Source organism: Ceratotherium simum, chromosome 13 (genome assembly GCF_057802395.1).
Source record: "Ceratotherium simum simum isolate JZ-2026a chromosome 13, ASM5780239v1, whole genome shotgun sequence".
Classification (NCBI taxonomy): Eukaryota; Metazoa; Chordata; class Mammalia; order Perissodactyla; family Rhinocerotidae; genus Ceratotherium; species Ceratotherium simum.
Window position 1 is genome coordinate 63,495,888 of NC_141912.1, and position 26,889 is coordinate 63,522,776.

At 37.7% G+C, this 26,889-nt stretch overlaps 1 protein-coding gene across 1 annotated transcript in view; it reads right to left on the reverse strand.

Moving 5' to 3' along the window:
- The window catches only part of LMBRD1 (LMBR1 domain containing 1), a 113,509-nt gene that overhangs the window by 14,361 nt on the left and 72,259 nt on the right, over window positions 1-26,889 (reverse strand). Inside the window, exons 10-14 of the mRNA XM_004423982.3 lie at window positions 15,765-15,829; window positions 15,311-15,413; window positions 14,402-14,506; window positions 12,350-12,499; window positions 10,909-10,987 (exon numbers count right to left, since the gene is read on the reverse strand). Coding sequence (XP_004424039.1) covers window positions 10,909-10,987; window positions 12,350-12,499; window positions 14,402-14,506; window positions 15,311-15,413; window positions 15,765-15,829 — 502 coding nt within the window. The remainder of the gene's footprint in view (window positions 1-10,908; window positions 10,988-12,349; window positions 12,500-14,401; window positions 14,507-15,310; window positions 15,414-15,764; window positions 15,830-26,889) is intronic.

Consider the following 26,889-nt stretch of genomic DNA (forward strand, 5'->3'; position numbering starts at 1 on the left):
CTTTAGTAGTTCCATATCTTGGCCTATACTTGGTTCTGTCAGTTTTTAAAACATGGCCATTTGGTGGTGAACAGTAATTCTCAGGTGGTTTTTTTCTTTTTCTCATTCTCGCAATATGTACACACTTAGTTTTCTGAACCATATATTATGTAACTTAACCTCTTACCATTTCAGCACTTTTTACACAGAAAGATATTCTCTTACATAACCAGAGTACAGCTATTAAATTCGGGAATTTTAACACTGACTTTATATTTTTAAAAGTTTACAGTCCATATCCCAACTCTGTGTCATTTACCCCAGTATATTCCTTATAGTACTTTTATTCTGTAGTGCAGGATCCAATTCAGGATCAGGTGTTCCATTTGGTCATCATGTCCCTAATCTCTGCAATCTGTAACAGTTTTCAGCCTCTTCATCTTATGGCACTGACAATTCTGAAGCATACTTTATACCCCGTCAACGGTCAGTCTGGGTTTCTCTGCTACTTCTTCGTGATTCGATTCAGGTTCTCCCTTCTTCTCAGGTGTCACACCCGAGGTCCACGATGCGCTGCCTGCAATGATGTAACTCTGTTCACCTGGCGCGGGTACTGCCCACTTTCTCTGATGTGCTCACCATAGTACTACTGTTCCTCCTACAACTAATAACCTGTGGACAGACCTCAATGTGGTTTTAATCTGTAGTTCCCTAAATTGAAGTTAATTTCAATTACTGTGCACTCATTTCTAAATGTAATTGGTTCATACAAATCTGCTGGGATTTCATTCATTCATTCTTTAATACTTTGTTGTTCCTTGCCAATATTTTGATCTGATCTTGTTCCTTTTATCACAGTTAGCTGTTCTATAATCTGTGTTGGTAATTCCAATATCTGGTCTTTGCAAGTCTCTGGCTGCTGTCTGCTATTGCTTCTAGCTCTCTTTCATGGTGCTTTGTTTCCTTGTGTGCTTGAATATTTGACTCGGATGTCTCCATGAGTGCTCTCTGAGGGAATTCCTTGCTGCCTAGAATTAAGGTACATTCCTCGAGTGAGGATTTATATTTACCTGTGCCTTGTGCCTACAGCACTGCCAGTCTGAGAGTACCATGAAACAAGTTCACTCTGGTGATGTGTATTTGGACTGTAATTCTGCAAAGAGCTAGTCTGTGGTTATAATTTCTCAGGAACGTGATTCTTCCTTTCCTGTTCTTCTTGACACTGACAAGAGATTTTCACATATTGAGGTATATGGGGCAACTATTCAGGTTCAAAACTGATTCGGTTTGAACTAAAAAGACTGACTTATGGCCTATCAAACATACCTTGTACATTTGCTTAACCATTAAAGAACACACTCTCTTAAGATAAGAATGCATACCACCCCTCCTAAACCCTATTGGTAAAGTCCAGATTAGTCCCTTTCCTGACATCAAGATCAAGTTGACTTGCTAATTTGCAACTGAATACCTTTTGAAATTTTGATGAAAGTGTATCCTGGGTGTGTTTAATGTATGTTCTTTGTTTTAAAAAGCTATAAGACTATACTTAAAACCATGCTTCTCTGGAACGCTTTCTAAGGCCGTTCTGGGTTATAACCCTCACTCTGGCTCAAATAAACTCACCTTATGTCTCTCATCTATGGAGTGGTTATTCGTTATTTTTTGTCGACAACACTAGGGCCAACTTTGCTTTCAGTTTTCTGGAAGTAATATAAATTTACTTCTGGTTTACTCTCACATGATGGTGCAATACTTGGGGGAGGGAGGGACTCAGCTTTATAAGAGCGTGCATCTCCTATGAGAGGCCACCACTTGGGCGGGCTTTAGACATGCACTGTCCAAAATAACAGCCATTAGTAACATGTGACTATTAAGTACTTGACATGTGACTACTGAGACTAAGGAATTGAATTTCTAATTTTATTTAATTTTAATTAATTTTAATTTTAATTAAAAAGTGAAGCAATGTAAAATATGTTTTCATTAAACACAATTTTATTGCTTTGGTAGAACTATATTTCACTTTAACCAATAGATGGTTTCATTCAGGTGACGAGAATTTAGTGTTTGAATTAAGATGTTATTTAAGTGTACAATACACACCAAATTTTGAAGACTTAGTATGAGAAAGGATACAATGTATCTCAGTAAAATTTTATATTAGTTACATGTTGAAATAATTATTTTCGATACATTGGGTTAAATATGCTATTTAATAAAATTAAAGTCATCTGTTTCTTTAACATGACTACCAAAAATTTTAAATCCTATTTGATTTACATTGTATTTCCATTGGACAGTATTGCTCTAGACTTTATTTGCTGTTCCTTTTGCCTCAAAAGGCTGTCAAAACCGGAGCTTTGACCCCTGAATGTGGTCAAGGCCCTCAGAACAAAGCCAAGCACTCTGCTTACTTCCTTCTTTGCTCTGGAGCTCTGGCCTTCACTCAGACTAAAACAGCATCTGAATTACCATTACCAGAGGGCTCAGGAAAGCACGGACTGCTGGGTTCTACCTCTCTGACTTTCTGACAGTGGGCCTGCAGTGGGGCCTACTAATTTACATTTCTAGCAAGTTCTCAAGTTTCCAGATGCTGTTGACTGAGAACAGACTTAGATTTTTGTCTTAATATCTTATCAGCACTTTGATACTTTTAAGAAATTTGAAATTTTATTCAGCCTTTTTTTTTGGTGTTTTTGCCATGAAGATCATTTCAAATTCTTAGCCATTCAAGTCCCCATTCCCTCTGGAACCTGCTCCAATTAGGTTTCTGCCTTCACCCAGTTAACCCCACCAGGAATCAGTTCTCAGTCCTTGTCTAACCTGATTTATCCTACGGCGCTGAACTTGACCAGAGCCCTGTGACCCCGGACAACATGATGTTAAGTAAATCCCTACCCTTTGTGTGCTGACTGCAAAGAACTCCCTTCCACACAACGCAGCCAAGACGCACGGATGCCCCCTCGTTTACCCGTGACCAGGCCAGCACAGACCCTCTACATTCCCATTCTCTGCTTCAGGGAAGATTAGCTGAGCCATCTGTCCACACAGGTCAATGACCCAGAACAAAAGGCTTGTTGATGTGACTTGATTCAACTTTACTTAAGTTTCTCTCCTTCCCCAGGCCTCTGAAGTGTGACCTACCCTCAGCATGAGCCACCACACAGCCCTTCCTCAAGGACCCCTGTTGGCTGACCTCAGGAAAAAACATTCCCTGATCACCCCACTCCCCGCACCTGGTTCTTTCCAGCCTTGCTCACTCCTCCCTAGAAAAGCCCCTTTCTGTCAGATCTCTGAAACACTTGCAGATCTCATGGTCAGAGTTATTCCTCCTGTAATAATCTGTTTGAGTCAAGTCTCCCCTTTTCATTTGACAAAGCCCAGCACCTGAAGCGGCTGACCACTCTCCCTGGCTTACTGGCAACTGCACTTACCTGACTCTCCTCCCATCTCTCTGGTTGTTCCTTCCTAGTTCTCCCGTGCTGGCTGCTCCTCTTCTAACTGCTTAACAGTGGACAGTCATAGAGCACAGTCCTTGCACCCCATCTCCATTTCAACTCATCCTTTGGTGGTCTCTCCTCCAGCCTCACGGCTTCACTTCCCACCTGGCACTGACCAACCCAGCATCAACTTCTCCAGAACTCCACATCCAACTCAACTTCAACTCAAGTCTCCACTTGGATGTTTAATGAATGACTCAACCGAAAATATTCAAAATGGAACTCGATGTTCTCTCTTAATGCATGAATTAGGGAAATAGATACGTGGAATTAAGAATACATTCACTCCACAAAAAAGACTCAAGAGGAATCAGCCAAATAGCAAGCTCCTGAATGCATTTTAGTAAGAGCCCATATTAAAAATTAGATTTATATACAACTTTCAGTAATACCTACATGCTTTTAGTTCCTGTGCCATTCAACACGTGGGATTTTTTAAGGCTATTTAGAAAGCATGGTAAAAATCTCAAACCAAAACCACAAGAAGATAAGGAATTTTCTCCATTGTTAAACCTTTTCACTTAATTCTCTACTATTTCAGCCCATACTACCCTATTAAAACTGCATTCTCAAAGGTTTAAGACTACTAGTTGCTGTATCTCTCTCTGAAGGAGTGCCACTATCGACCTCTGGATGCAACACTCTCCTGGATGCTACACTACCCTAGTTGTGGTGCATCCTTCATTTCCTAGACTCTCATGTTTCCTCCAATAACCCAGGGTTAGCTCTCAGACCTCCGGTTTTCCTTTATATTATCTGTGACCTTTTTTCCCTCATGGCTTCTAATGACTATCTCCATTACATTAAAAAAGCAGCAATATCATTTTATTTTTAAAATTTAAAGGACAGGTGATGCAAACAAAACACAAAAATGTTAAATGTAGAACAAAAGACTGGGAATCCAGACATCTGCAGGCCAGTCCCAGGTCTCCTACCGTCTGTGCAACTTGAACTCCATCTCACGGGGCCGCATTCCTGCATCGGCAAAACTGGACTGAACCAGCGAAAGGGCCTCTCCAGTTTCTGGTCTTGTTTTTTCGCTTTCACACTCTAGTTTATATTTTTAAAATTATTTACAACTTCTGTGTCTCTTCATGGCCTTTATTTCCTCTCTACCTCGTACTGAAAATGAGGGGAAAATAGACTCTCTATCCGTAATTGACATATCTTCGATAAATGTTTTCAGAAGGTAGGTACTTGAAGTTCTATGAAAACAACCCAACCTGTTTGTTTGTTGGCAAAAGTGAAACAGCTTGAACAAGTTTTATTCATAGAGAATGTATTTCGGGTCATTTCTTGATGGTGGGCTTGTTTACTCCAGAACTTAGTGTTTGACCACTTTCTAAAGTAAGATATCAAGACACATTTTACTTTATTAATTTTTCTCTAACATTATCTTTAGTTATTTCAAATAATGCTCACCTTTCCCCCTTTTAACTCCTATATATAATTATAGCCCTGCTTTAGCTTTTTAATCTTAACTCTGCTCAGTTTTTTGTAATTCACGTAGTTTAGTTTAACACATCAGTTTCTATTTTAGCATCATCTGCTAACTTGAGTCATCTTAACCATTTGTCCTAGTAAAATTATATTCTAAAGCTAAAATCTAAAGCTATAGATCGCTTGACTATGTTTTTTCTTTTTTTGGTGAGGAAGACTGGCCCTGAGCTAACATCTGTTGACCCTGAGCTAACATGTGTTGCCAATCTTCCTCTTTTTGCTTCAGGAAGATTGTCCCTGAGCTAACATCTGTGCCAATCTTCCTCTATTTTCCATGTGGGACGCCACCACAGCGTGACTTGATGTGCAGTGTGTAGGTCTGCACCCGGGATGCAAACCTGTGAACCCCGGGCCACTGAAGAGCAGCATGAGAACTTAACCACTGTGCCACTGGGCCAGCCCCCCATCTGATTATTTTTAAGGCTATCTGTATATATTATGTTAACAAATATACTTAATCAGAATAACCCATAAAAATCAAGTTTGATTTACACAGATCATTCCATTTCCAGTTACTTTACTGTCCAAATAAGACAACACAAGTTTACCTCCAGAAAAGATAAAAGAATTAAATAGGACAGCAGAAATAACACTCAGGTTCATGGAATTTTAAAAGTGACCATTTGGAAACATTATCTTGCTTCATCCCTCACTGTATTCTCCAACTAGTCAATGCTCCTGCCACAATTTATTGTCACTATAATGTGCCAAATATATTTACGTCTTCATGCCTTGTTAATGCAGGTTCCTTCTCTGCTTGGTTTTTTGTTTGTTCATTTAGATTTAACTTAACGCTGCTGGGCCTAGCTGAAATGCTATACTGCCCCCTGGGCAGAATAAATCATTATCCCCTTTTGCCTTCCCATAGCATTTTGTTTATAATTTCAATATAGCTTGCCATTTACTTTTCCTTCCATTACAATTATTTAGTTTCATATCCAGATCCATTAGGCTGTATGTTTTTTGAAGGTAGGGACTGTATAGGTATTTTCTCTGACACTTTCTCTCCTTCCCAAAATCTAGCCCAGTACTCACAATGTCTACTGTGTTTGCCCATTAAGGGACACTGATCTTTCCTCTTCCTATTTTGACTCAAATATTTATGCATGTTTATGTTACTTTTAATAATTCTGTGTTTAACTATTTAATTCACATTAACACAGAAATTGTGTATTAATGTTTATTAGATTAAGTAGCAATTAAAGAATATAAAACGAGGAATGTAAAGGTCTTTTACATAATGGCATATAAAATTTAAAACCTGATTTCTAATTTGTCCAGTTGACTCACTTTGAACATATAAATTATGTGTTACTTGTCAGAAAAAATTAAGTAATATTGTCATTTTAAGAGAACTTATAAATCTGCTAAATCATTCTATTCTTTAAGAGATTATTTTAAACACAAAGAACCTAAACTATTTTTAGATGAATGATTCTCTTTTGAATCTTAAACACTGTAAACATTTAAAACCAGGACTTCAGTAATATTTTCTATATGTTTAATAAATGCCAGACCATCCCATATATGAACACATTACTTAAGAAAAAAAGTCCCTAAAATGTACTTAATAGTAATAAGAGACCAATATATGTATTTTTAGAAATCATTGCTTTAATGTCTTTCCAGAGAGAGAGATTATCTTTTTTTCAGAAATAATTTTAAGTATAACACTATAAACTATAATTTTTGTTTCTAAATCTAAAATCATTCTCCAAAATTCTGTTATTTGCAGCAGACACATAACAAAGGTGCCATCAACTGCCTTATGGGGTATTTATCTTACAGCATCATCTACTCTAGTCAAATGTTCCCACCAAAATGTCACAAATAATAATGTTGATTTTTTTCTCTGATTGCTGAGATCTCCTAGCTCATATTTAAATGGAAACTGCCATACCAGGCCGTAACCACACATTCCACCCCACCCCACCCCGTATGCCAAATCTCATGCTCTAACCTGCTGCTTCATCTTTGTGCATCGTTATTTTTATTTAAAGTATTCTCTTAAAAAATCTATGCTGCCACCCCAAATTCAATGATTATATTTCTACCACCCTCTTCCAAGTATGCACAGGCAAATTTAACATTTAGAGATTAGCTAAAGAATAAAAAGAGGTTGGAAAAAATAAATCAAATCTGTAAACTTAAAGAGTAAGTTTTTGTACTGCAAAATAACATTTCAAAAGGTAAGTCAACTGAAATGTTTAATAAAAATATGCAACAGTTCAAACGGAGTGATTTTAACCACTGTATAGACTGAAAAAGAAAAATACTGAATGTGATGCCTAAAAACCTTATGGTCAAGCGTATCCACTTGACTAAAGCTCACTGATCTGTAACATACAAATTCACTCAGGTCAGCAATATAGGGGCATTTTAAAGCCCCCTTACCAGTGCAACATAATTTGAAATCTTGATTTGTTTTTGTTTTTCTGCTAGTTTCAATATTACTATAAGAATTTAAGAAATAGTCTATTTTAGATCTTCAGGGTCGCTGCCCTCTTACTCAATAGTAATTTTTTACTCTATTTGCACTTAGCTAAAAAATGATAACTCAAAGCATTTCAACTATCAACGCTATTTGTGATGTGTGTACGTGTACATTTCAAAGTAAAAAATCTGGGATTAAAGTCATTACAAAAGTAGAATTGGAAAATCCAGTCATATTTATTTATACTAGAAACATTCTACTATTATTTCTTCAGGCAAAAAAAGGTATCCCTACCATATCTGTCTTCCCATCTCATCTCTCGATTTTACTCTTCTCTCCCAGCTTCAGTCTCTGATTTCCCTGTGCATCCCAGACTCCACGGTTGAGCGCGTGACTCTCTCACTCTCTTGGCCTTTGCTTCCGTCCTACTGCAATCCTTCAACCACCTTCCCCACACAACCTCAGCACTGACGGAGAATGATCACACTAGTTGTTTCACACAGATTTGCTCAACAAAAATACCAACTGATAACTTCCTCTGTCCCCTGACACATTTATCTATCACTCACTCATCTTCGGTCAGATCCCTCTTCTATCCACCTTTGTCGGCTATCAAAAACGTCCACCACTGTCTTCAGTTTTGTGCCCCGTGGCCCACTCAGTTCTCAGCAGATGACCTGGACTTACTATACTTCACAGCAAATTAAGACAACCATAGAGAAACTGCAGCTTCCTGCCCACCCTGAGGAAGAAAGTACTCTCTGAGCCCACACTCTTGCTTCCTTCCCTGCAATCTTGAGAAAGAGGCACCCCTCATTCTATCTGAAGCACTCTGTCTTCGCTGTTCTTAACACCACCTCCTCCAGAACTGGATGATACTGGCCCATCAGTCATCCTTCCTGATATTTTTCTTCAACCTCTCCTGCTCCATTAGTTCCATCCTATCATCCCTCAAGTCTCTCCTATAAAACAAAACAAATTTCCTTGACCCCGCATGCTTCTCTAGTTTGCATCCAATCTTTCTCAATCTCTATTATGAATTTCTATGAAGACTAATGTAAACTCAGTCACTGCTCTATATTCCTTTTTATTCAAGGCAATTAGTGTTTTTTTCTTTTTTCAGTGAAGAAGATGGGCCCTGAGCTAACATCTATTGCCAATCTTCCTCTTTTTGCTGAGGAAGATCGGCTCTGAGCTAACACCTGTGCCCATCTTCCTCTATTTTGCACGTGGGATGCCGCCACAGCATGGCTTGATGAGCAGTGTGTAGGTCCGCACCGGGGATCTGAACCCACAAACCCCGGGCCGCCGAGGCGGAGTGCACAAACTTAACCACTACACCACTGGGCCACCAGCCCCGACAATTGGCTTTTATCTCCATCGTTAACATTATTCTCGCTTCTCTTCAGTCCTCTTCTGTGCCTGCTGTACCTGCTTGCCCTTACACAATGACATTCCTCGGGATCCGCTGTCCATGCTCTTCTCACTCTCTCCTCTCTGAGATCCTTACACATACATCCAACTGCCTAGGAAATCTCCATCTGAACGTCGCTGAGACATCTCAAGTCAACTCATCATTTCTCTAATCTTAATATGTATCTTTATGTCAGCTCAGTGATACCAAAATTTACCAAACTACTGAGTAACTAGAAGGCCATTCTAGAATCTTCTATCTCCCTCTCCACTGTTCTAGATCCAAGCAATAAGAAATTTTTTCAATGTGCCCCCTCAGTTTCTTTCTTCATTTCACGCCCTCACGACCTCGGTTTAGTTCAGCTTCCCCTGACAACTCCTCCCAACTGATTTCTATGCTCTGGTCTCAATTTCTCAAATCCATTCTTTATATAACTGCTATAATTAAATTACTGAAAATAAATCAGAGCATTACTTCTACTTTCTTGTTTAAAACTCTTCACTGGCTCTTTAGTCACTTTCCAAGACCTTCTAGATCTGACTCCTAATTCTGCAATCTCATTTCCTCCCTCTCGCCAGCCACCTACCCCCATAATTTAAAAAACAAAACAACAGCAATGTTTTAAATTCTCTTGCACACATACCATATAGTTTAAGATCATTTTATTTGTGCATTTTGTTCCTCTGCCTAGAACAGCCTTCTCTTGATGCACGTACCAGATAAATTCATCTTTAACCTTGAAACGCAGCTCTGGGATCCCTTTTCTGAAGTCTTTCTTTCTGACTACCCTCCACGATGACCTCCTCCAGGCAGAGTTAACTACCTCTTCCTCTGGGCTGTCCCTGTACTCTGTGCCTATTCCTCTTACTCCGTCACATTCTATAGTTGACCCTGCTAAAAAACTCACCATTTATCTTTTTCACAATGGTAGCCATCAATGATTTATGAAGAAATACACGATATTTGACATATTACTTTACCCTGAAATAAAAGTATTTTGAAGGTAAGAGGAGAAAAAGTTTTGCAAGTTTTGAAAGAATGAATCTGGAATCCTTAATCAGGAAAAAATACTATAATATTCAAAGGAAAAAAAGCACCTTAACGTACAAGAAAATAGAAAAAAAATGATTCTTTAAAAATAAACAAAGGTTAAGAGCACAAGAACACAGAGTTTTACTTGGCATAGTGCGTGGAACACAGCTGCACGTTCTCAGAAGTTGACGGCTGTTGTCACTAACATTACTGTCGACTAAAGCGACTGCACTTGGCGACTGCACTTGGAGAGGTGAAAGCTGCTCCCGGCCAGAGCCACTTCTGGGCTCAGCCCTAGGAACTGTAGGTCCCACCAAAGCTCGCTCGAGTTTGTCAAGCAAAACAAAGTCATTTAAGAGTGATGTCTTATTACACTAGCAAATGTGATAAATAATAACTACCTTTTGTTACTTCATACATAACTAATTTATAATGGTCCTTTCCCCAATGGAAATCATTGTATCACCAAGAAATTCTATTAAAGACACTTACCGATTTCTTTTTGCTAAAAGTTCCTTTGTTGCCACATATTAAAACAAATGCATCAAATAATTAACACAATAAAATGCAGGGCAATTCTTTTTTTTTCCGTTAGTGCCCTCAAGTTGATTCCATTGCTTATTGACCCTGTGCACAGCAGAGCAGAACCCTTCCTGGTCTTTCTGCGCCATCCTCTGACCTTCCAGCGCTCTATCAGACAGTGCTCCGCTGCTATTCATAGGCTTTTCACGGCCAGCTTTTTCAGAAGTGGGTGGCCAGGTCCTTCTTCCTCGTCTGTCTAGTCTGGAAGCTCCACTGAAACCTGTCCACCGTGGGTGGCCCTGCTGGTGTGTGAAATCCCAGTGGCAGAGCTTTCAGCGTCACAGCCACACACAGACACCACACTGTGACAACTGACAGACGGGTGGTGTGTTCCCTGACTGGGAAACAAGCCTGAGGCCACGGCAGTGAGAGCAAAGAACCTTAACCACTAGACCGCCAGGGCTGGCTAATTCTTTTCTTATAGAGTTATAAATTCTAAGACAGTTGATAAGAGCTGCTTTTACCTTCAGGGGCATCTGCATCACATCTTTTTGGCACAGAAAGGGTTGAATTCCTGTTACGGCCACCATAAGTTATATTGCTCTGAAAGATAAAAATATAGCTAAAATGTAAATATTATATTAATAAATATATTTTGGTTCAAAAGTAATCACATTCTGAGCTTTATGTTCTGTTTTCTATTAAACTATATCTAGCTAATATTCAAAAGGTAAATTTTATGCAAAATTGTAATTAGAAGAAAAAGATTTATGGTAAATTTAACATTGGGGTTTTTTTGCAACTATCTTTAGGTCCTGTGTTGAACAATAGAGCTTCTTCCCAGAGAAAGAGTCTATTTATTTTTCCACTGTGGAACAAGAAAAGAATTATCTTTCGTCCATGCAAAAGCATAATCTTACTTCATTCACTCCTAGAGGCATGTTTAATAAGCCGACCTAGTGAACCAGGGGCAGAGGACAAGGCACGAAGAGAATAAAAAGGTATAGAAGTGAGAAAAACGATTTGGGTGATCTTTCGGTACTGTGCTTCCCAAACTCGCTCCTTTGTGTGCCTCCATTATGATTTGTGCCTTATCTTTGTTGCACCCACATTAATGTTTTTCAATGAACTAATCTTCCAACACTTAGCAATACCATGGATGGTGTTGACTCAGGGTCTGATGTGCTCATTAGATTTTTTTGTTCCTAATTCCATGTTAAAGTGGAGAAAGATGGAGAAAATGCAGAATAAAAAGCAGTGACCTGGCAGACTAGATCACTCACGAAGACTCCACTGAAGCAGGGCTTGCAGGAGGCCCTGTAACTTGGATTACACTTGCATTGTTAGGAAGGAGAGCAAGACGTATTTTAGGAAAAGGAAACAAACTAAACAAAGGTTGAATCAGATAAGGTCAAAATATTTTAAATTGTCAAAAAATCCAAACTAGCTGTCCAATTACAACTAGGAACCAGAGCTGGCTTTTGAAAGATCAACATCAAGAAACCTGTGTAAGAGATAAGAGGACACCCACCACGTTAAAAGGAAGCCCAGTTACCCACAAACTCAGTATTTATAAAGCCTCTCCTGTGGGATTAGTACTGAGGAACAGATACATTTTGCTCACCAAAACTTGTGGGTAGCCATATTGTTAAAATTACTTAAAATATTATTTTAGAGGAAATAGTATGAGTTTTAATAAAATGCTGAGATGAAGCTCAGCAGCTTAGCACCATGGGATCCATTTAAGGAACTATTATAACGAAATTCAGTGTGGTATTTTAAAAAAGAGCTTGTATGAAATAAATATAAATATGCTAAAAAATGGAATGAAAAACCAGCACTAGCAATATTAAATTTAATCTGCTGAGCTAATATCTTATGCCAGCCTTCACAAATTAAAATTTGCTCTTAAATATCACTATCTTTAAAATATCAAAATAATGCAGTTTTAAATTTCGCACTTACCTCTATTAAGTAATTTTGGCTTCCGTACATGACATACTGGGGAGCAAGACTGTAAATCATGTAGCTAGTGTGAAGGACAATCAGCAGAAGAATCATGCAGAGAAAGAGGAGTGCCTGGGGCCGGGTCCTACCTCTTCTGATTTTATACAACTGGAAAGAAAAAGATAGCGACAGTATCTCAGCAACGTGTTTGACGTGTAAAGCACTCAAGTCCCGCTCCTGTGTTGGGGTAAGGAACACAGTGCAATAGACCATTTCTTTCTCTAAAACAAATACTAAGAATTCATAATCATTTCAAATAATTATAAGAATGATAAAGACAATTCTTTCCCTGCAAAGCTTTTAGGTTTAGATTTATGTTTATTTTAAAATCATGGCAAAGCATCTACATCCAAAGGATCCCATAAATGATCCATTAAAAACTCAGGACTTAGAGAACACATTAATATCTACATGGCCTGTTTCCAGACAAATCTTCTGAACTCATTATATAATAGCATCTGTTAGAAGTTCACAGAGGCTGGCCCGGTGGCATAGTGGTTAAGTTCGTGAGCTCCGCTTTGGTGGCCCTGGGGTTCACAGGTTCGAATCCCAGGTGCAGACCAACGCACCACTCATCAAGCCATGTTGTGGTTGTGGTGGCGTCCCACATGCAAAATAGAGCAAGATGGGCACAGGTGTTAGCTCAGAGCCAATCTTCCTCACCAAAAGAAATAAATAAAAAAAGAAGTTCATAGAGCTAATTGTGAACTACCTCTAATTCTATCTAAAGATTAGAAGAATTAGTTTAACTATAAGTATCAGTAATATATTTGTGGTTTTATATAATATTACTGCACAAGAACAGACATGTCATGTTTATAAATATTCACGACATCCTCATACATACTCTGATATCTAGTGATAATCTGACAACAGATATGTTCATATTTAACGGAGGGAAACTAAAATATAGGGTAACAAATACAAGGAACTGGGTGACTTGGCTCCATTTCAATGGCAGAGCATACTTTTATTTCAGCAGCTAAGATCTCACCTCCCTGTTTTATTACTAGATTGTAGTACAATACAGAATAACAGAACTCCAATTCTGGATGGGATGACAATATGATCACCTAAAAATTTACATTTCCCAGCCTCCCTTACACCTAGTAGTGGCTAGTAGTGATAAAATATTAAACATCAAAAGGAAAGCAGAAGTCTGCTGGGGATTTCTGGGCAAGTCTTGCTTTACTGCTACAGGTGTCACCCCTTCCTCCTATCTACCTTTACTTCTGGAATACAGACAGGATAAATGGAGCTGCAGCAGCCATATTACAATCATGAGGGAGAAGCCAAGAAGATTACAAAGATATCAGACTTGACATTTTTGAGCTACTGAAGCAATGCTAGATTTTTTTTATTTTCCATAGCAAGAAGTCTTTCATTAGTTCAAGCCACTATTTAATTGGATTTTGTTTTACTCACAGCTGGAAACAGCTTCTACCTGACATAGCTTCATTTTAGAATTCTTATCTCAAAATGAATATAAGAAGAAAATAGCCCTTTCTCCAAGCATATAGTACTCTTTAACTCGTAGTAGGAAGGACCATCTTTTGAGCTACAGTGTGTTCATTTGTGCTTCAATGTGTTTCCATGCAGCCAAACACTAAGGAAAATAATGTAACTTGTAGACCAGGGTTTCTCAACCTTGGCACTGTTGACATTTGAGCTGGATAAGTCATTACTGCAGGAGGATGTACACTGCAGGATGTTCAGTAGAACCCCCGGCCTCTACCCCCAGGTGCCAGTCACACCCCCTAGCTGTAAGAACTGGAAATGTCTTCTGACTGCTTAATGCATCTAGGGGGTAAAATCGCCCTGTGTAAGAACCACCGCTCCAGACAAAATGCACGTTTATGTTAACATGAAGCGAAAAAGCTACTATTTCCATGACTTTTAGTATCAAGATATTTACAACTTCTATATTATGTATCTAAGATAATCTGTAGTAATGGAGATTATGCACAAAATGATGAAGAAAATAAAAATAATATTGTAATATATACTCACTCTAATCCAAAAGAACCATATGCCAATATTTCGAATCCCCGCCATTGAAGTAAAAATAAAGTACATAATAATAATTGTTATAAGAATATAATCAAGAGGAAAAACCTGAAAAAAACATAAAATTAAATTTAATACACAAATACACAGTAAGGACTCTAGAAGTCATATAAAATTAACCGAAACTTCATTATCTACATTTGGCAAATGTTTAAAATATTAATCCTCATTTAGATCAGGCTACTATGATAACACAACAAAAAAAGAATCCTCCAAAAAACAATTAACAAACAATTACCAAATTGCTTAGTACCATTATCCTAAGAAAGATCCTATAACAAATTAAACTAAAAATTACATTTATATATGGAATAAAAGACTTCATTAAAAATTAAAAACAGGGGGCTGGCCCGGTGGCACAGCCGTTAAGAGCTCGCACTCTGCTTCAGCGGCCCGGGGTTCACAGGTTCGGATCCCGGGCATGGACCAACACGCCGCTCATCAAGCCATGCTGTGGCGGCATCCCATATAAAGCAGAGGAAGGTGGGCACGGATGTTAGCCCAGGGCCAATCTTCCTCAGCAAAAAAAGGGGAGGACTGGCATTGGATGTTAGCTCAGGGCTGATCTTCCTCACAAAAAAAAAAAAAAATTTAAAACAGGCATTGCTTGGAAAAGTTCACCTGTGTAATGTATCCCAAATCAAACTACGTATGACATAAGAGTTTAGCAATATACCAATAATGATAATCCTTAAAGCGACATACCAATGTAGGAGTTATATATAAATAAAAAGCCAGCTAAGCAGAGGACACAAGCATATATTACCAAGTATTAATAGGTTTGTCAACACAATAATTTGACAAAGTGGGAGAATGTTTGCTAGAATATAAAATGACTGATTTTTTACTCACTGTTTGCAGTAAAGGCAAAAGCATATTCAGTGGATTACTCAGGTTAGCTCCAAAAATTATGAAACCAGAATCTATTCCAGTTGAATGGAGAGCTTTATCCAAACTAAAAAAAAAATTATAAAGAGTGAATTTATATATTATATGACAATATTTTCAGTTAATTTATAACTTAAGCATGCAAATTCAATTGAGTCAGAGAAAATCACGGATAACAAATTAAAAGATATTTGATATCTTTTAAATATCTTACAGATATTGTTCAATTGATATAGAATAAAAGAAATACTATCTATTATTGGATCTTTTTAGTCATTCTTTGAGTTAATGCTGTAGAACACTTCAAGTAAAATAGCTACTTAAGATGAACAGGCTCGCTAATGGAATTCAGCATGGAAAATGTATAACATCACAGGATTTGTATAAGTGCTTTAGAAAATGTGTCTACTGTACTTACTTTGACAGGAAGAGAGAAATTACAAACAGCAATGCAACTAAGATGAAAAATATTCCCCAAATGATCTAAAAGCAAAAAAAATGTATTAAAATATAGTTCTAAAAGTTTATATTAAAAGCACAAAACCATTATTCTCAATATGAGTTGCTAGCATATGACAGTGATCTAACTAAAATGATCCAAGGTACATTTTAATTTAGTATATAATCCTAGGCATCTGTCATCTAAATTTTCATTATGAGACTATTTGAGAAAACAAACAAAAGAGACAAAGCATTTAAAAGCTTTCTTTAGTAAGTAAGCTAGACTCTTTACTAGGTCAAATAGAAGATTTATATTCAGTTACACTCAAATATAAACTTCAAAGTTAACTGAAAAGTACATCAAGACTAATACATAAAAAACAAAACCGAGAAACTCATCAGGTTATATTAACCTGTTGTAAAAACAGGGAACCTGGAACATTCCCCCACAGAAGTAATGACAGAATGGTATATATCATTGTATCACAGCTCAGAGACGTCTGTGTAACTGACAATACTCTTGAACGAGAGCATCAGCAGCACTGAAGGACTGGCACGTGAAACAGCACTTCTGTGGAGAAGAGTGTCAAGCACGGTAACTGGCGGAACACGCTGCCTTCTACTGTATAAACTTGATATTACAGATGGTAGAAAACAAGCAAAAAAATGATTGGAACTGGGTCTCTAAGGAACAAAATTTCAGAATAAGAAAGGGTGAAGTCTATGTTCGTAAGAACCTAGGCTTACGAACCTAGGCTCCTTTTTCCCTGGCGTCTCCCCTGACTTCCAGGGACAGCGAGGCTAGAGAGTCCACACAGCCAGAGCAAACAGAAGATGCTACCATCAAGCACAGTTCAGTGTCTTTGGCTTCTCCTTCGACTGGAAGTGACAGAAACACACGGGCAACATGCTGGGTGTTAGGGAGATTTTTCATCTTATTTCACGTGACTGCTGAAGTATATTTTAGAATTCTGGCAGGATAAAAGAAGTACAATAACAACACTTCGCCCTACCCCAGCATATACAGGTGAATTTTGGAATAAATTTTAGGCCTGTGGTCTAGAGAGCTCTTCAGCTCTGAGGGTGTGCCTTTGGAGCCCACTGGGAAGGAGAAGTTGGCAAGAGACAATCAAAATGGCCGTAGTCATCACTTGAAATTGCAAAGACCGCATGTATCCAACTTTACACACTGGTAATTCCCACAAGAATTCACTTATGAGAAAAAGGTTTCATTGCTAAAGAAGTTTGAAGTGACTCCTTTACGTAACAAAAGTTCGTTAGCAGAGGGAATAAAGGAGCTTACACAATCTTTTTCTACTAGATTTGAGCACCTATATTTGACGCCTAAGTGAACAATATCCTTATACTGAGGATCCACAAGTGAGACATATTACTTGCTAAGAGCCTGTCAGTAAGAACCAGCTTATAGCATGAGGCAGTACAATTGTCAGAGGCCAGCCAGTAGTACAGCAACAGGACACAGAAACAGCAGTAGAAGTTAAGCTTCCCTTCCCTTGATCACCATTTTGGGGAAGCAAAAAGAAAAGAAAAAAAATCCTTAACTATTTATCCAATCTGTTGGGATAAATGACCGAGAGTTAGACTGTTTAATCACAGCAACATAATAAAATACAGCATAAATGTTAAAAAGATAAATGTTTTCTAAAGACCAAGAAAACTGTATATATTTAAATACAAGAACTTAAATTAGAACTTTCAAAACCAAAATCAGCAAAGACCATCATGGGTTGACCTAAATGCTATATACAGTTGTCCCTTAGTATCCACGGGGGCTTGGTTCCAGGACCCCTCATGGATACCAAAATCCGTAGATGCTCAAGTCCCTTATGTAAAATGGTGCAGCATCTGCATATCATGGAGCCCACACACACCCTCCCATATACTTTAAATCATCTCTACATTACTTATAATACCTAATATAATGTAAGTGCTATGTAAATAGTTGTTATACTGTACTGTTTAGGGAATAATGACAAGAAAAGAAGTGTTGGGGGTCCATGTTTTCAAACTTTTTGAGGAGCTTGTTGAGGTCTGCAAAAGCTTCTGCTAAACCCCTCACTGTGAATTTTCTTGGAGTTGTTCTTCTTTTCCTTCTCCTGTAGTTTCCTCTTCTCTTGCCTCTTCTTCAGCTATGCTTTCCTCTTCCAGTTCCAATAACTCCTCATTAGTTAGCTCCTCAGGAACCACCTCTAAGAGCTCCTCGATGTCACCCTCATCCAAACCCACGTTAAAGTTGTTTGTCATCTCAACCACAGCCTTGTTGATTTTTGCAACCTTCTCATCCTTGGCAAATCCTCTGAAGTCATGGATGAACCTCTTGAGTGTCTTCTTCCAGATGCCATTCACACACTTCACTGACATCACCCCAAGCCCAAGCAAGGTTCTTATGCAGTCATAGATGTTGTAATCCTTCCAGAACTGCATCAGTGTCTTCTCAGCGTCTTCCTCAGTTATAGCAACAGCCTGGGCAAAGGTCCTCCTCAGGTAGTAGGTCTTAAAAGCTGCTATAACTCCTTGATCAATTGGCTGAATCAAAGAGGTGGTGTTTGGAGGGATGTTTTGATATTGGGATGAAGATCACCAATAAAAGGAGGATGTCTGGGAGCATTATCAACAATAAGCAAAATCTTGAAAGGTATGTTATTTTCCAAACAGTCCTTTATTCTGCAAGCCAAGCAATTCAAGAGGCATCTTGGAAGAGGAGCTGGGTCACCCCTGACTTCTTATTGCTCCTGTAGACACTGGCAGTGTGTCCTTATTAATATGCTTCAAGGCCCTGGGGTTCTCACTGTGCCAGATCACAAAGGGTTTCAATTTGTAGACTGCAACACTGCCCCCAAACAAGACTGTTATCCTGTCCTTAAAAGCCTTGAAACCTTGGCTCCTTATGGATGAAAGTCCTCTCAGACATCCGTTCCCAGAACAGGAGGTTTCATTCATATTGAATATTTGCTCTGGCAAGTAATTTTCCTCCACAATCAGCTTATCTAGAGCTTCCAAAAATTTTTCAGCTACTTTCATATCAGCACTCAACAGACTCATCATTCACTTTCACATTATGTAATGAACAACAATTCTTGAATCATTTAAACCACGCAGAGCTAGCGGTAAATTCAGCTGGGTCCAGACTTTTCTTTCAACGTTGCAAACAAACTTTTTGCTTGGGCTGTGATCATCATGGTGCTGAGAGGGATACGCTTCTGTGTCTGGTCTTCTATTCAGGTCATTAGAAGTTTCTCTATGTCTGATATAGGCCCTTCTCGAATTTTTGTTAGCCTCATTGCCTTCAATGAAGTAGATCCTTTAATAGCTTCTGTCACTTTGTTCTTGTTCTTCAAGATCGTAGCTATGGTGGAATGGGACATGCCTAACCATCACTGATTTTCCACCTTCATAGTCCTTAATCCCTTTTAATTTCATTTCCAAGACACTTGATGTGGCCTCCTACTGGCAACAGTAGCAGTAGATGTTGTATGCTTAGGGGCCATGATGAACAAAACAACATGAGATTAAATCAAGCACAAGAGAAAACGATGCAATGAAGACACACAGTAAACACAAGATGTATGAAGCTGCTGTTGGCGTAACGCGGCATACTGTTTTAAAGTAAACTTTTGTTCATAAGTAGAGAGAGTACATTTTAAAATAATGACAGATGTAATCTATACAGAAATCAAAATATAATGATGTACACCTGAAATTTACATAATTTTATAAACCAATGTTACTGCAATAAAATAATGATAAAAAGAATAGTATCATAAATACATAAACAAGTAAACAGTGGTTTATTATCAAGTGTTATGTACTGTATGTATGTGCTATACTTGTATATGACTGGCAGTGCAGTAGGTTTGTTTACACCAGCATCACCACAAACATGTGAGTAATGCGTTGTGCTATGACATTACAATGGCTACGACATCATGGAGTAAAGAGAACTTTTCAGTTCCATTTAATCTTATGGGACCACCATTGTATATGCAGTCTGTCAATGACTGAAATGTTGTTATGTGGCACATGACCATAAATCAACTGAGATGACAAAGTCTGAGAAACAGAAAGAAAAAATAATGAAAAAAAGTGAATAGAGCCGCCGAAACATGTGGGATACCACCAAGCATAACAAAACACAAGCATAATGGGAATCCCAGAAAGCAAGCAGGGCAGAAAGAATATTTGAAGAAATAATGGCCAAAACCTTTCCAAATTTGATGAAAAACAACCTACATATCCAAGAAATTCACACTTTAAAAGTGTGAATTTAATGGTATGTGAATTAGATATCAATTAAAAAAAATTAGTTAAATAGGTCCACTTATCCACAATTCTGAAATCTAAAGCGTTCTAGAACTTGAATTTTTTTCTAACTCAATTGTTGATAAAACCTGGCTTAAACTAATATGGGGCTTTTTATAGTCTTTATTTAACCACTTTCTGTTAATATTCATATATTGACTGCAGAATTATTAATGTGCTTGAAAGATGGAAAGAGAGATGATGCTCTGGATCCTATAGGGGATGTTATTAAATATAATAAACACATCTATTCTAAAAAATGAAAAATTCTGAATTTTGCAGTATTTGACCCAAGGATTTTCACTGAGGATTTCTGGAGCTTTACTATACTGAACACAATCTGTTAAATGCATGTGTATAGAAAACCAGAGAGAAAGGAACCAGTTTGGTTGGAAATTAATAATTCAGGTTAGAAAGAATATAGAAAAACATACATATGGAATAGCCTAGCTTGACTAAAACAATGGCGATTCAAGGGAGACAGAAAATGTGAGAAGTTGGGGTACAGACCTCAATACAGGAAAAAGTCCATTACCAAATGGAGGTACAGAGAAGAACATCTTTAAAAACAACTAACATTTAAAATTAAGAACAAAGCTTGGCTAAAAATTTTAAAAAGTTAAATAAGTCTCATGCGGACCAGCCCGGTGGTGCAGTGGTTAAGTTTGCACACTTCCCTTTGGCAGCCAGGGGTTCGCAGATTCGGATCCCGGGTGCAGACCTACACACTGCTCAACAAGCCATGCCACGGCAGCCTCCCACATACAAGATAGAGGAAGACTGGCACAGATGTTAGCTCAGGGACCATCTTCCTCAGCAAAAAGAGGAGGATTGGCAACAGATGTCAGCTCAGAGCAAATCTTCCTCCTCCTGACAAAAAAGAAAAAGTTAAGTCTCAATACTAACCCCTAAGTCCCCAGTTCCAGTCCTCAGTGGTAACTACCATTGAGAGTTTCTTATGAATCCTCTCCAAAATGGTGTATGCTGCTGTGTGTGCATGTATACACCATATTAGTAAAAGAATAGCCACCATATATAATATCTACAACCTGAACATTAAAACACAACACATCTGAACAATATTTTAAACATTTGTTGAAAAAATGATTTCATCTTATAGAAATACACAGAGCTTCCATTCATTTTAATGGCTGCAGAGCACAATACTTCCAACAATTCATGAAGCCAGTCTCCTACTGATGGACACTGGTTGTTTTCACTATGTGTTTATCAGAAACAATGGTGCAACAAAGAAAAAAATGTTCTTAAAAATTTAATAGACTTCATTTTTTAGAACATTTTTAAATTTACAGAAAAACTGAGGTGATGGTACTGAAGTTCTTACATACCTCTCTCCTCTACATGGTTTCTCCTATTAACATCTAGCATTAGTGTGGTACATCTGTTACAACAGATGAAACAACACTGATACATTATTATTAACTAAAATCAGTTTACAGTAAAGGTTCACTCTGTGTTGTATAGTCCTATGGGGTTTGACAAATGCATAATATCACGTATCCATCATTAGAGTATCATGCAGAAGAGTTTCACTGGCCTAAAATCTCCTGTGTTTCACCTATTTATCTTAGCTTACCTCACTCCAAACCCCTGACAACCACTGGTCATGTTATTGTCTTTACAGTTTTGCCTTTTCCAGAATATCATGGAGTTGAAATTATACAGTAGGTAGTGTTTTCAGACTGGTTTTTTTGGTTAGCAATATGTATTTAAGGTTCCTTAATTTCCCTTTGTGGTTTGATAACTCATCTCTTTTTATCACTGAATAATATTCCATTGTACGGATGTACCACCATTTGTTTATCCATTTGCCATGAAGGATACCCTGGCTGCTTCCAATTTTTGGCAATTATGAATAAAGCAAGTATAAATATGAATGCGTAGATTTTTGTGTAGACATTTTTCAACTCAAATGGATAAACACCTAGGACCATATTTGCTGGATCATATGAAAAGACTATATTTCGTTTTATAAGAAACTACCAAACTGTGTTCCAAAATGGCACTGTGATTTTGCATTCCCATCAGCAATGAATGAGTTCCTACTGCTCTGCATCTCTGCCACCATTTGGTAATGTCAGAATTTTTCCTTTCTGCAAGGGGAGAGGAGTGGGGGGGGGTGGATTTTAACCATTCTAACAGGTGTGAAGTGGTATCTCATTATTGCTTTAATTCACAATTCCCTAATGATACATGATGTTGAGTATCTTTTTATATGCTTACTTGCCATGTGCATATCTCCTTTTGTGGGGTGTGTCTATTCACAACTTCACTCCATTCTTTAATTCACTTGTTTCTTTCTTATTGAGTTTTAAGTTACTTGTACATTTTGGATTCAAGCACTTTATCAGATGTGTATCTTGCAAATATTTTCTCCCAGTCTGTGGCTTGTCTTTTCACTCTCTTAACAGTGCCTTTCACAGAGAAGTTTTTAATTTTAATAAAGTCCAAGTTACCACATATTTTCTTTCACGGGTCATGCTTTGGTGATGTATTTAAAAACTCACTGCCAAACCTAAGGTCACCTAGATTTTCTTCTATGTTATCTTCTAGAAGTTTTATAGTTTTGTTTTTTTACAGTAGGTCTATGATCCATTTTGAGTTAGTTTTTGTGAAAGGTATAAGGTGTACATCTAGATTCAGTTCTTTGCATATAGATGTTCAATTGTTTCAGCACCATTTGTTGAAAAGACTATCCCTTCTCTAATGAACTGTCTTCGCTCCTTTGTCAAAGATCAGTTGACTATATTCATATGGGTCTATTTCTGGGCTCTCTATTCTGTTCCGTTGATCTGTGTGTCTATTCTTCCACCAGTACCATGCTGCCTTAATTACTGCAGCTCTACAGTGAAGCTGAGTGGTGTCAGTCCTCCCACTTTGTTCTTCAGTGTTGTGTAAACTATCTTGGGTCTCTTTTTTCTTTCCATAGATGTTTTAAAACCAATGTGTCAATATCCACAAAATGACTTGCTGGGATTTTGATTGGAATTGCATTGAATTTATAGACCAAGTTGAGAATAACTGACCTCAAGAAAAAAATTTTGTTTTAGAAACATAAATGAGGACAGAAACCAAATGTTTCCTGTGTGTTAACCAGATATAAATTATGTAATTTTCATTAAACTGTAATAAAAAAAAGTGGTATGTTATATAATCTATGAATAATACCAAGTAAGACATTACTTTTGTCAAAGTAAAAATACTGTCAGTGCTACTAACTTTATATGTGATGTTATCTAAATCAATGATGGATCAGCTGTCTAGAAAATTCTCTTCTCCATTACCTAAAAAGAAAACTAAAGTACCTCTATTGAATTAATAGCATACCATTCCCTAAAATCTCTTCCCTCTCCCTTTTATATAAGCTTAAAGCCTTGTATTCTTTTCATTTAAACCAGTGCTTCTAAACTGGGCATGTTTTACCCCCTAAAAGACATCTGGCAACATCTCCAGACATTTGGCCATGATACGGGGGGCATCAGGTGAGTAGAGACAAGGGATGCTGCTAAACATCCTATAGTGCACAGGACATCACCTCCCACAACAAACCATTATTGGGCCCTAAATGTCAATTGTGCTGAGATTGGGAAAATCTGATTTAAACTGAACTCTGCATGGTGTTACAAAGCAGCATGAATAAGCTATCATTACAGCAAAAATAAACTTTATATCATTCTCTCAAAGTCATTTGTGTTTTAAGATGCTTATTAGCAAATGAACCTCTAATCCCAGAATTTAATGTTGTCTGACAATGCGAAACAGAAATTCCAAGCAATGTAGCAAGAAATAATATAAGGTCAGTTTTTCTTAAGACACATCTCTTATCAGATTTCATAAGTGAACTTCCTCTATCCATAAAATAACTTCTGTGTATCCAGAAGTGTAACAAAAAAAGTAGAAAGTAAAGTTACCATACCTGGAGACTCAAATAAAAGTTATAAATGTAAAATAAAAAGTAATTTCTACTGTATCATATTATTAATGTTACCTTACATAAAATACCTGTATTGCTTCCTTTTTTGCCAAGAGCAATGGCTGATGTGAAGAATGTTTTTTTTAAAAAAAAGAATGTGTGTTTTTCAGGCATACTGAAGGGTGGCGTGAGGAGGAGTTTCTAGTTTTCCTAATTTTTAATAACAACAAGGACAAGAAATACAAGTATCTTGTCTCTTTAAAAAAAGCTGCTTAGGGCCGGCCCCGTGGCTTAGTGGTTAAGTGCGCGCGCTCTGATGCTGGCGGCCCGGGTTCGGATCCCGGGAGCGCCCCGAGGCACCACTTCTCCGTCCAACGCGAGGCCGAGTCCCACGTACAGCAACTAGAAGGATGTGAACCTATGACGTACAACTATCTACTGGGGCTTTGGGGGGAAAAACTGAATAAATAAAATCTTTAAAAAAAAAAAAGCTGCTTAGAATCCTGCTAATCCAAGTGTGGTCGGGCAGCGGCAGCAGCGGCCCCTGGGAGCTTGTTGGGACCTCAGGGCGACTAAACGAGAGTCTGCATTTTAACAAGATTCCCAAGGACTTCTTTCGCCCAAGTTTGAGAAACCTTGCCTTAGAAGAGTCATTGAGAATATTAGATGAGTACGGTAAAAAGATACCAAGTCCATCCAGGTTTGAGAAGAGAAGTTTGGAACGGATAACTGGACTTGAATTTTAACCCAAACTGAGCTTTCCTCTCTCCAGGGGCCACGGGACATTCCGGGTCCGCTATTACACAGTGAGTGGCCGTGCTCCCAGGCCCCTAACTCCAAGGAGCAAATCAATTAGTCTTCCAGGCTTTCCTCACAGGTGACAGCATGACAACACAGGATTTTCATTATCTCATCCTGATAGAACTTTATAAGGTAAGTCATCGCTCTGTGAACAGAATTATGCTTCTTTACAGGTTGCAAGTATCCTACACAAAGTTTTTTTTTAAAAGTTAGAAGATCAATAATATTCAGCTCTGGCTACAAATTATCATATTCCAAGTTGCAAAGATTCTCACAGTGATTTGTCAGTGTAGTACCACTCAGCTCCTGGTCATGGTTATAATTTTCCTTATTTTACATCAGAAGCAATTTCCTTACTTCAGTATTATTCTGATGGAAGAGACTTCTATAGAACTTGACACTAAGAAAGGGGACAGGTAAGCAAAAGGCCAAAATTTGGGGGTGGGGGGATATCTAGTAAAAGTTAAGACTCTAAAAACTTTTTATTTTGACAATTTGAGATATATGGAAAAATTGCAAAAACAGAACAATTCTAGTAGACCTTTCACCCAGATTCCAAATAACATTTTACCTCGTTTTATCATTCTCTCTCTCTATATATAGCTGAACTGCTTTTTAGACTAAGTTACAGAAAAATACTCTATTACCCATTTCCTAAAAGCAATGATACTCTTTCACATAATCACAGTTCAACTGTCAAAATCAAGAAATTAATATTGATACAATGCTATTCTCTATAGACCTTATTCAAATTTCATTTGTTCCACTAAAGTTATTTATAGAAAAAACTATTTTTTTTTTCTGGTCCAAAATGCAATCCAGGATCACACACTGCTTATGCCTCTTCAGTATCCTTCAGTATGGAGCAGTTCTCAAAATCGCTGTTACTTTCCTGATCTTTACATTTTGAAGAGCCGAGGTAGTTATCTGGGTTATCCTTCAATTTGGGCTGCCTATTTCCTCATAGTTACATTCAGTTCGTGTATTTCTGGCAGAAATGGCAGAGGCACAATCATACCTATTTGCCCCATCACTGATGAGCTTAACTTGGGTCACACGGTTAATTTAGGTGGTTTCAGTCATGACTCCCCATTGTAAAATTACTACTGTCTCTCTCGTAATTAGTAAGTCTTATGGAGAGATACTTTGAGATTATTTGAATATCCTGTTCTCACCAAACTCTTCTAATTTTAGTACCCATTTATGTCTATCATCAGAAATAATTTGTGGTATTTACCAAGTGCTGATTTTCTAATTCGGACATTCATTCTACATTGTTAGAATTCTACTGTAGGGAAGAGCTTTCCCTTCTCCATTTACTTATTAATATCAATATAGATTCACAGATTCTTATTGTGTTCATTGGGTTATCATCTGTTACTACCATTATTTTGATACCTAAATGGTCCCAGATTTAGGCAGTGGAGCCCCTCTCGCTGGTTCCTTTAATTACACCCCTGCTATGATTCATCACTTCCTCTCTGACATAAGCAGACCTAGCCTTGTCACATACTTTCCCAGTCCCAGACTCAGGATCTGCCATTAGTCCAAGCAGCCGTGGGCCCTTTCGATGTAGTTAGTGGTTTGTCTATTAATTAAAACATACACAGCAGAAATTAATTGATGTTTTTCCTCTCTACCTCATTATTTTCTGCTTTTATCTTTATTTTTTTCCCTTTGCTTTCTTTTGGTTCACTTTGCTCCTTTGCTAGCCTTCTGAGCTTGGAATTTAATGTGTAGATTATTATCCTTTCATTTTTATTGATAAATGTGTTGAAGGCTATGAATTTCTCTGATCACTGTTTTAAATGTATCCCCATGTATCCCTAATATGATGTTTCCATTACCATTAATTTTTAGAAATTGTGCAATATATTTTTATTTCTCCTTTCCTTTCACCTGTGAGTTGCTGAATATAAGATTAATTTCCAAGTGAAAAGTGTCTTAGCTTACTGATTTTGTTATAATTTCTAGTTTTAATGCATTACAATCAGAGAAGAGTTGTTTGTAACATATCAACTCTATGGAATTTACTGATACTTTCTTC